This window comes from Nycticebus coucang, chromosome 1 (genome assembly GCF_027406575.1).
Source record: "Nycticebus coucang isolate mNycCou1 chromosome 1, mNycCou1.pri, whole genome shotgun sequence".
NCBI classification, from domain to species: domain Eukaryota; kingdom Metazoa; phylum Chordata; class Mammalia; order Primates; family Lorisidae; genus Nycticebus; species Nycticebus coucang.
In genome coordinates, this window is record NC_069780.1 from 133,117,562 (window position 1) to 133,129,112 (window position 11,551).

An 11,551-nucleotide genomic window follows, 5' to 3' on the forward strand; every position below is an offset into this window, starting at 1 on the left:
GCTGTTAGGGTGCTGGCCACGTGAACCAGGGCTGGCGGATTTGAACCCAGCCCAGGCCTGCCAAACAACAATGACAACTACAACAATAAAAATAGTCGGGCTTTGTTGCAGGCACCTGTAGTCCCAGCCACTTGGGAGGCTGAGGCAAGACAATCCCTTAAACCCAAGAGTTTAAGGTTTCTGTGAGCTGTGAGTCCAATGCACTTTGTGACATAGTGAGACTCTGTCTCAAAAAATAAATAAATAAAATAAAGTTGCTTTCCGGTGGTGTTCCCGAGCGCTGCAGCCATATCCTATCCAGCTGATGACTATGATTCTGAGGCGGCTTATGACCCATATGCCTACCCTGGCGACTATGATATGCACACAGGAGATCCAAAGCAGGACCTTGCTTATGAACATCAGTATGAACAGCAGACCTATCAGGTGATCCCGGAAGTGATCAAAAACTTCATTCAGTATTTCCACAAAACTGTCTCGGATTTGATTGATCAGAAAGTGTATGAGCTACAGGCCAGTCGTGTCTCCAGTGATGTCATTGACCAGAAGGTATACGAGATCCAGGACATCTATGAGAACAGCTGGACTAAGCTGACTGAAAGATTCTTCAAGAATACACCTTGGCCTGAGGCTGAAGCCATCGCTCCACAGGTCGGTAATGATGCTGTCTTCCTGATTTTATACAAAGAATTATACTACAGGCACATATATGCCAAAGTCAGTGGGGGGCCCTCCTTGGAGCAGAGGTTTGAATCTTACTACAACTACTGCAATCTCTTCGACTACATTCTTAATGCTGATGGTCCTGCTCCCCTTGAACTACCCAATCAGTGGCTCTGGGATATCATCAATGAGTTCATCTACCAGTTTCAGTCCTTTAGTCAGTACCGCTGTAAGACTGCCAAGAAGTCAGAGGAGGAGATTGACTTCCTTCGTTCCAATCCCAAAATCTGGAATGTGCACAGTGTCCTCAATGTCCTCCATTCCTTAGTAGACAAATCCAACATCAACCGCCAGTTGGAGGTATACACAAGTGGAGGTGACCCTGAGAGTGTGGCTGGGGAGTATGGACGCACTCCCTCTACAAGATGCTTGGTTACTTCAGCCTGGTGGGGCTTCTGCGCCTGCACTCCTTGTTGGGGGATTAGTACCAAGCCATCAAAGTGTTGGAGAATATTGAACTGAACAAGAAGAGCATGTATTCCCGTGTACCAGAGTGCCAAATTACCACATACTATTATGTTGGTTTTGCGTATTTGATGATGCATCGCTACCAGGATGCCATCCGGGTCTTTGCCAACATCCTCCTCTACATCCAAAGGACCAAGAGTATGTTCCAGAGGACCACGTATAAGTATGAGATGATTAATAAGCAGAATGAGCAGATGCATGCACTGCTGGCCATTGCCCTCACTATGTACCCCATGTGGTTCGATGAGAGCATTCACCTCCAGCTGCGGGAGAAGTATGGGGACAAGATGCTACGCATGCAGAAAGGTGACCCACAGGTTTATGAGGAACTTTTCAGCTACTCCTGCCCCAAGTTCCTGTCACCTGTAGTGCCCAACTATGACAATGTGCATCCGAACTACCACAAAGAGCCCTTCCAGCAGCAGCTGAAGGTGTTTGCTGATGAAGTGCAGCAGCAGGCCCAGCTCTCAACCATCTGCAGCTTCCTCAAGCTCTATACCACCATGCCGGTGGCCAAGCTAGCTGGCTTCCTAGACCTCACAGAGCAGGAGTTCCGGATCCAGTTTCTTGTCTTCAAACACAAGATGAAGAACTTAGTGTGGACCAGTGGTATCTCTGCCCTGGATGGCGAGTTTCAGTCGGCCTCCGAAGTTGACTTCTACATTGATAAGGACATGATCCACATTGCAGACACCAAAGTTGCCAGACGCTATGGGGATTTCTTTATCCGCCAAATTCACAAATTTGAGGAGCTTAATCGAACCCTAAAGAAGATGGGACAAAGACCCTGAGGACATTCACGCCCATGTTTATCAGGAATCTGTTCTAATATTATAGATTGGAAGTGTTTTTGCACCATGAAATCTGTACCTAGATCAGCCATCAGCCTGTCAACTGAGTTGAAATCTATTCAAATAAAGGACTAAGATATTTAAAATAATAATAATAATAATAAAGTTAGCCAGCAGGTAAGTAGACCAAAAAAATATTGGTATAGTAAAAGGTGCTACTAGAAAACTTCCGTGTGAACCCAACATTCACAATTCTTATCAAAGGTTATCTTTTAAGTAATCACTTGAATACTGCCATCTCATCTGCAGTATTTTCTCACATTTTCTAGTGAGAGTTTGGTGTTTTCTGCCATTTTATGTGACATCCTAAGTGTTCCATTCTTTAATCACCAAAGAAATCTATATATATCAAATTCAACAATTCCAGATTTAGAACCCTTCTCCCCATCAAATGATTGTGAGTCCTGAATGGCTGCCACTTGCTGACAATATAGTTGTCATATTTTTTGCAAGAAACTAATTTTGAATAATAGCCCTGTTGTTGAAAGTACAAAGAGAGTTCAGTCTAGGTCCAATTGCTTGTCGCACAAAGATCAATTTTTGAGACAAAGAGGACAACCAAGGAAGAAAGGAATTTCTACTACAACAGAAAACTTACCAGAAGAAGCTGCCTCAAATCATTCTCTCAGACTAAGGAAGACTACTAGGTTTTTTTAGGTATGTGGAAGGGGATGGTGAGTGCTGGCCAGGAAGTCTGCCCTGGGGCCTTCAGAATCTCAACACCTCTATCTTCTAAAAATTCCCATTTTGGACCTAGGGTGGTGGCTCACGCCTACAAACTCAGCACTTTGAGAGTCAAGAGGCAGGAAGATCACTTGAGGTCTGGACTTAAGAGTCCATTGTTTCTGGGAGAGGACTCAAAGGGTAATACAATTAAGAGAGAAGATTACAAAAAACATACAGGGATTCATGGAGCTGGCTACATTGTCTTGGTCAAATGATGCTATAGTCAAGATACATGGAAAAGAATAGAAAGGTTGAGATTTTCAAAGAGGATTCAGTGCATAGTTTTGGTGACAGAAGACTGTTACTATAAAGATTTCTCATGCTATTCATAAAACGTCCCTATCACCTGGCTACTTTATAAGCATATAGTGTTTTGCATATTTAAAAATTTTTAGAGTTTCCACTATAGAAGTTTTGAGACAGTAATATAAATATCATATCTTACCGTCTTTGATTTTAATGTGAAATGTAAATTCGATGCTGCTCACAGGCAAACCTGTGTAAGTCTCAGTTCTAAACGTAGCAGGTAACTACTGGGCTCTTTCTCAGGCTTACGTTTGAGGATCAGACGAGCAGGAGGAACACAGGAGTCTCTTTGCAGTCTTCTATTTTGATTGTTTCAAAATAGACTAAACTTATAACTCACCCCCAAAGTCCACACACAATATTTTTACTTGCCTCCTAAAATTCATTTTAAAGATACGCAGCATTCAATTTCCAGGGTTGAGGTTTTATTAATTTAAGTACTAGTTGTTTATGAGAGTAGAATAATCCTGCTAGTTGTTTCCAGACTTCCCAACTTCAATTAAACTGAAAATGCATTTTGTCAGATAACACAATTTTTTTAAGTAAACTTTATTTTTTAGAACAGTTTTAGATTTACAGAAAAATTGGAAGCTATACCCAGTTTCCACATTAACATGTTAAATTAGTACAATATCCTTGTTACAATTACTGAACAAATATTGATACACTCTATGAAGTGAAGTCCATCATTTGTTCAGATTTCCTTAGTTTTTACCTTTGTCCTTTTTATATTCCGGGATCCCACCCAGGGTACCATGTTACATTTAGTGCTTATGTCTCCCTAGGCCCTCTTGGCTGTAACAGCTTCTCAGACTTTCCTGTTTTTGATGTCCTTGACAGTTCTGAGAAGTAATGATCAGGTGTATTGAAGGATTTCCCTTTATTTGTCTGATGTTTTCCCCATGAGTAGAATTTTGGGAAGAAAGATCTCAGCGGTGAAGCATCATTCTCATCCCATCCTATCAAGAGCACCTACTGTCAACATGATTTATGGCCACTGATGTTGACTGGGATCACCTGTCTGACCTAGTACGTGTCCAGTTTCTCTAGTGTAAGATTACCCTTCCCCCCCATTTTATGTTGTACTCTTTGAAAGCATGTCACTGTGTACAGCCCACGCAGAAGTAGTAAGGTGTTAGGCTTCCTCTTCTTTAGGGCAAAGTACCTACATTATTATTTGGAATTCTTCTGTATAGAAGATACTTAATTGTCCAATTCCAGTAGACAAGTATAGTCATGTCAGAATTGTTAACCTGTACCTCCCTGACACACAACTTTACCAACTAGAGTACAGTGTTTATAGATAATTCCTTTTGCCTTTAGTTCTACAAATTCCTCTCATTTCCAAAATTACTTAGGTCTGCACCTTTCCCCCTGCCCACTTGAGTGAGGTTGTTTTAAACATTTGCAACACGTTTAGATTCTCTTGTCACAATCTGTATTCCCTGTTGGGATCCCTGACCACCTAAATGACTTTTTAACTTTACATACATTAAAATTCTCTCTTTGTGACATAAAGTTCTATGAGTTTTGACAAATGCATACTGTTCAATCTTATAGTATCCTACAGGACATTTTCATCACCCTAAAACTTCTATATTTGGCTTATTCATCCCTTCCCATCTCCTCTCAAATCCATGGCAACCACTGCCCTTTTTACTATTTTTATAATTTTGCCTTTTCAGAGGGTCTTAGAATCAGACACTATGTAGCCTTTTCAGACTGGCTTTTTTTGACTTAGCAATAAGCATTTATTTTATTTTATTGTTTTTTGGCCGGGGCTAGGTTTGAACCCACCACCTCCGGCATATGGGACCAGCGCCCTACTCCTTGAGCCACAGGCGCCGCCCAGCAATAAGCATTTAAATTTTCTTCATGTCTTCTTGTGGTTTGAAAGATTATTTCTTTTTCTTTTTCTTTTTTTTCTTTTTATTGTTGGGGATTCTTTGAGGGTAGAGAGATCATTTCTTTTGAGATGATCAAATAACATTATACGAATGTATCAGTTAGTTTATCCATTTGCCTATTGGGGAACATCTTGGTTGCACCCAGTATTTTGAACATCATTGCATAAATCTAATATAAACATCCACATGAACTTTTTTTTGTGAACTTAAGTTTCAACTCATTTGAGCAAATACCTAGGAGCACTATTGCTGGGTCATATGTTCAGACTATGTTCAGCTGTGTAGAAAACTGCTGAACTATCTTTTCCATTCCCACCAGCAATAATTGAGAGTTTCAGTGACAATTTTTTTTAAACTTCAAGAACAAGCAAGCCTTCAATTACACAGAATCTCATTGCTGTAGAACAACTCTGTCCTGGGGATTATATGGACATTCAGTTTCCATGGTTCATGCCTTCTTGGAGATGAACAATGAGTTTCTGTAATTGTGCGGAGATAGCACTTATGTTCAAGGGAGCACAAAAATAATTATTTTCCTCCCCTGCACAGCTAACACACCAGCACATACCAACCAGCTTCTAACTGTAAAAGGCCACTAGGAGAAGAAGCAAATAAATCTATACTTCATCCCATACATTCTAATAGTTTACCAAAGAGAGAGAAGATGTGCCCTTAGTGTCACTATTTTAAATATAAGAAATTTTAGGCATTAAAAGGTAGAGATTGCTTTCAGGAGACTAAATACAAGAGAAATGTATTACAACTACATGACTGGTGTTGTAATTATGGGTCCTTTATCTGAGCCCTGGGTTCAAAATCTCCCTTTGCTACTTACTAGTCATTTGCCACTGGCAAGTTTCTTAATCTCACTTGGCCCTGATTTCCCAATTGTAAAACGAGGATAACCATAATAACACTCTCTCACAGGGTGGTTGGAATCAACCAGTAGGTAGTGACTATCAACTCCCCCCATCTTAAACTCAAGACAACTCTGAATTGTTCAGAGTTCAGGGACATCCCAGCTCTTGAGTGCCCCATGAATTAGAAGATTCCTCTATTGCAATTGCATCTTATTCCAATTTCTCCTTCTGCTCAGTCCTGCTTTCCTCACTTACTTAAGAGTTTATTCCCAAGAGCTCTTCCTAATAAATCCCCTGCCTGTAAATCTTCATCCTGGGAAATCTGACTTAAGACAGCTGACATTCCCATCATAACCACTACTGTTATTGTTGTTGCTTATTCCGAAGCCCCATATCTACTCAAGATCCATGGCTGTGTGTTGCTCTCCAGCAATATACCCCAAAGTCCTTTATTTGAAGGATCACCCTACAGACAGACTCATACTCACCAAAGTGGTGAATCACCTGTATTGGTCAACCCAGTCCAAAGTGTTGGTCCTCATCTCAGCACAGGTAGTGATGGTGGGCAGAAGACAGACTTTCAACTGATGAATGTTCATTCATCAGTGTGGCCAGGGCTAAATCAGCGGAATAAAATTGCAAGTGAAATTAAAAGGAAGTTTAGTGGCAGAAGGCAATTTATCAGAATCTAGCCCCTTATCAGAAAAGCACATATAAATGGAAGTTGATTATACAAATAGAGATTTCATAAGAAACTCCAGAAATGTGGGATTTTCAGAGCCGCATTGATTTGCACACATCCAAAGCTCACAAACAAATCCCCGAGTGAGATCCGTGCCTTGGAATGGAGCAGGAAAAAGGATGATGCTATTCAGGAGTCACAGAAGAGACTGTGAAGGAATCTGTTTTAAAAGGAAAGGTAATGAATGCCCCATTACCCTGAATGATACCTAATGGCACTGGGTCCAAGCAGATCATTCAGAGATGAAATTGTGTTGTTAAATGTCAAAGTTCAGTGGTTCCCTTCCCTTCTTGAGAAAAGCTGCTTCCACCTAGCTATTTATGGAATATGCATATATTCTGTGTATGCAAATATATATATATACATGTTTCCTTTAATAAAATTCAGAGATATTTCTAGTAAACTTACCAGTGCCCATCCTGTTTCGTGCATTTCCACCAAAACTATATGTGTGCACTCTTCCCATCAGGTTAAAATTTGGGTCTTCAAGAACAGTAATAAAAGTGCCTCTCACCACTAACAATCAACCTGTCAAGAAATTTTTCTCTTTAAGACTAGGATGTCAATGTCTCCTTTCTGCAGACAGCTTAAATTATCTGATGACTACAGTCTCCAGAAATTATCTGATGACTACAGTCTCCAAAAACTCTAAATAGTTTTCTGGAATAGTGGCTATAAAGTTGCAAATAGTAGGTACTGAAAAAAGTTATCCAAAAGAAATGAATACATTTGGCGACCTCCAGGAATACACCACTGGCAGTGAATCGATTTGTATAAAGCATACTCTCATTTAAAACTTCTGTCTCATAGTTCATTATAAAAGGCACTTATGTTCAAACTATTTACAAACAAAAGAAATGCATGAAAATGTAGAGGCAGTTTCAATTAAGCCGGCTCCACTATCCTTGAATTCCCCAAGACAGAAAATGATCCCCTCTCACTAGGACACATGCTGAAAGCCTAGCCCATAAATTGTAGTTTTCCCTTCCAATGAACCAAACCAAGTTAAAGTTCCTTGGTAGAAACCAAGAAGAGGTCATGGATAAGGACAACCAGAGCCTCCAAACAGTTCCCTTACTGAGATCCTTGGGACCTAGTAGAGGTAATGGATTTCCCACTACCTTGAATGCCAAGGGGATGGTGACACAACAGGGGGAGGAGATGGGGTGCTGAGCTGGAGACCATCAGAGACACAGGCAGGACAAGGCAGACCTTAGGTGGACACAAATCAGAATTTGATGTGACCCAAAGTCAAGAGGGAAGGAGCTGAAGACAGAGCGGTACACCATATTTGGTATCCAACATACAAACACAACCCAACCAGGGAAAATAAATATTGAAGAACTTACTTGCAACTTTAAAGAAAAACAGCAAGAAATCTTTATTTCCATAACGCCTCTTTCTCTGATGAATTCAGAACAATTAACACTCACACCTAATTAGTCCTCACAGTCTGAGGTTTCTCATAATTAAGAGTTTCCAGGGAAGCTGTTCATGACTCATATCAGAGACTCTGAAGGAAACTTTTTTAAAAAGGAAAGAAACCCTTATAAATGTAATCAAGTCGCTTCAGGCCACTGTCTGGTGCGGGGATATGGTCCTCCTGGAGTTGGGGCGAGTGCCCTCAGCACTAACACAGGCTTAGAAGTGGAAAGGAACCAACCCCCTCCAGCCTGCCTCATGTGGTAGTAACCACTGGGAGCTCCTGTTGAGAGGCATTCAGAGAACGATCCCAGCTTAGCAGACAAGAACACTGTGACCATTTAAAATGTCTTGCATGGACAGAGAAGTGTAACAAATACTCGACAATGAACTTGCCCTAGGAGGTTCTGCTAGAGAAGCCTATCCCAGAAATGGCAACCTCCCTCTGTTGCCAACCTGCCAACGAGAGCAGATTGGACATCTGCACCTTCCCCTAACCATGCTCAGAGAAACCGGGCTGGGACAGACCTTAATGTAGAGAAGGCAAGCATGGCATGGCAGATGTCTAGCCTACCTTTTGGCAGGGTAGGGTTTTCGGTTCCTTCCCAGGCAGTGAGAAGTCTGTTAGTAAAACTTGATCCTTGCTAGCAAGAGGAAGACGTGTTTATGTTATGGGTGCACCTGTTGTGATAAAGAGCCTGAGAAAGCTGTGATTCCATGAGCCCACTATGGCCTGTGCAGGATATGACCGGTGTATTAGTTCTTGTGGCTGCTATAACAAACCTGGTAGCTTAAAGCAACAGACATATGGTCTCTTCTAGTTATACATCTAGAGGCCAGAAGTCCAAAATCAGTTCCACTGAGCTGAAATCAAGGTATCAGGAGGGCTGTGCTCCCCCCAGAGGCTCTGGGAAAGGAAGAACTTCAGGACAGGGAAGGAGTTAGTCTTAGCTTGAGTCTGAAAGGGCTGGACAAAACCAAGAACATTATGTACCTTCCTCTGAACTCCAGATTGTCCTCTTCTGGAATGCGGTGCACCCATTTTCCCCTTCTACACATAACTATGCTCACTGAAGAAGCTTGAATCCATTTTTCTTTTCTAAATTATATTTACTATTTTTTCCTAATTATACTATCAATATCTCTTCATGGAAGAAATTTTGGCAACTACAGAAAATAAAAATCACCTATGATACTGGCACTGGTAACAATGTGGTACATTCCCAAGCTGTCTGAGCCCATGTTTCTTGAACTAAGACCTTAGAACATTTTAGGTTCAGCCCTACCAAGAAATCCTTACGCAGAAGGTCAGAGACAGTCTTTACATTTGTGTTTTACTGATGAAAAGACGAAGACTTAAAGACGCATGCTCCATGCGGCATTCTTCATTAGAACCAAGAGTAAACCCTGAGACTTCGGCCCCTTCCTTCTCTCTGTTGTCTTCTGGCCATGGTCAAAGACTTCTCGGTATTCCACCTCCAATGAAAGACATTTAAATTCCTAGTCAGGATATTAATGACTCAATTATTATTCATGTGTTTATGACACACCAATGTTTTGGCCGTTGCTTTTTTTTTTTTTTTTTCCAAGTCACGAATCCATATCTGCCCTTCCCAGGTCAGAAGCTATATTGCTATTATAAATCACATTAGAATGCAAAAGTGACCAATTATTTAGCCTGTCAAATCCCTGGAGAAGTGGGGCAAGAAAAAGCTTAATGCTATGATTTGGTTGTTGTTACTGTGCATGTTTTGAATGGTGAGAAAACTAGCAGATGTTTTTCCTCACTATCAGTCCATTTGCATCTCACCCACAAATAGAATCAGCTAGAGTGACAGCAAATCAGTGCCACAGGGCGGGAGCACTGTGGGTGGGGTTCCTTCTTCATGGAGGTAAAGAGGACTGACAAGGGAGTGGGAGAATGCTTAATGCGCGTACAAATGAAGCTGTCCATTGGATCTAAAGAGATCAACACATTCTCCCCTCACCCCACATTAACCCTTTATTCTTATTATAGAGAAAACAGGAGACACCAGAATCAAAGAGAGCTCGGACACAGACAGAGTGCGGTACCCGGACACAGACAGAGCATGGTACCTTCAAAATCTCCCGCTGCTGGTTTACACAGTGATTCCTCTAGTCCATTGGTTCTCAACCTTTCTAATGCCTTGGCCCTTTAATACAGTTCCTGTGGGTCATGACCCACAGGTTGAGAACTGCTGCTCTAGCCCCTTTCAGGCGTCTTCATGTTACTCAGATATCTGTTAGCACAGTTTTTCTTCAGACAGGTTTCAGTACGGTTAAACCGGGGGCATTACTGTCTCATTCCACCCAACTTCTTTGAGGGTCCTCCTGATCACATTATCATGATTTGGATATCCCAGAACTGGACTGAGGGATGGGCTGCCCAGAAGCATTAAACAAACTGCCCGTTAAAACAGTTCTGGAGTAAATCAGAAATATAATGCCATTAAGTCAGATTTCCTTTACATAATTGGCAAAATGTAATTTGGCCCCGTTTCCTCTGAAGTAGAAAGTAGGTTAAGTGAGGGGGGAAAGCACGCCCTGCCCACACCACTCCATAGCCCCTGAGGACAGTCACGCACCACATGATGTTTTGGTCAACAAGAGACCATGTACATGATGGGGGTCCTGTAAGATTATAACAGGGCTGCCCTGTAGAGGTGAACCACTTTTTATGTTTCATTCCATACTTTGGCCATATCTTTTCTATGTTTAGATACACAAAACAAATGCTCACCATCGTGTAAAAATTGCCGCACAGTCACATACTGTATGGGTTTGTAGCCTAGGACCACTCAGCTACACCACATGGCCTAGGTGTGCAGCAGGCTGTGCCATGTAGGGGCGTGTAAGTTCACTCTATAATGTTCTCACAATGACAAAACCACCTACCAATGCATTTCCAAGGACATATCCCTGTCATTAAGTGTGAAGTCCACTTGGCCCAAGAATCTGTGTCACCAAAACTGAGACTAGCCATGTCTGGACTAAGAAGAACTGGACATTCATGAGATTCCAGAGCTACATAATGTATGTGTTGCATAGTGCATTTGGGGAGAAGAAGGAAATCTTAAGTATATAATGTATCTCCCAAGAATTTGTTTGATTTATTTTCAAGAGATAACAGAAGAGAGGGAAAGATGCCCAGATGAGGGGTAAAAAAATAGCTTCTAAACACAAGCAAGACTTTCTCACCAAATCCTTTAATGTGACTTCTATCGATACAGAATCAGTTATAAAGCTCAGATGGAAAAATTGACATGAAAGATAACTTCAAACAAGTAAGAATTTTTTTGGCCTGGTGCAGTGGCTCATGCCTATAATCCCAGCTCTCTGGGTGGCCAAAACAGGTGGATTGCTTGAGCTCAGGAGTCTGAGACCAGCATGACCCAAGAGTGAGACCCTGTCTCTACTATAAATAGAAAAACCATCTGGGCATCGTGGCAGTCACCTGTAGTCCCAGCTACTCAAAAAGCTGAGACAAGATGTTTGCTCAAGCCTAACAGTTTGAGGTTGCTGTGA

The 11,551-nt window shown here is 41.5% G+C and overlaps 1 protein-coding gene across 1 annotated transcript; it reads left to right on the forward strand.

The window, feature by feature from the left end:
* The first annotated feature begins 262 nt into the window (after positions 1-262).
* Positions 263-2,090, forward strand: LOC128583810 (eukaryotic translation initiation factor 3 subunit L-like). The gene is given in 3 exon segments (XM_053588407.1): positions 263-580; positions 652-1,069; positions 1,072-2,090. Coding segments are annotated over 3 exon segments (1,407 nt in total). The 5' UTR covers positions 263-502; the 3' UTR covers positions 1,983-2,090.
* Positions 2,091-11,551: the final 9,461 nt, after the last annotated feature.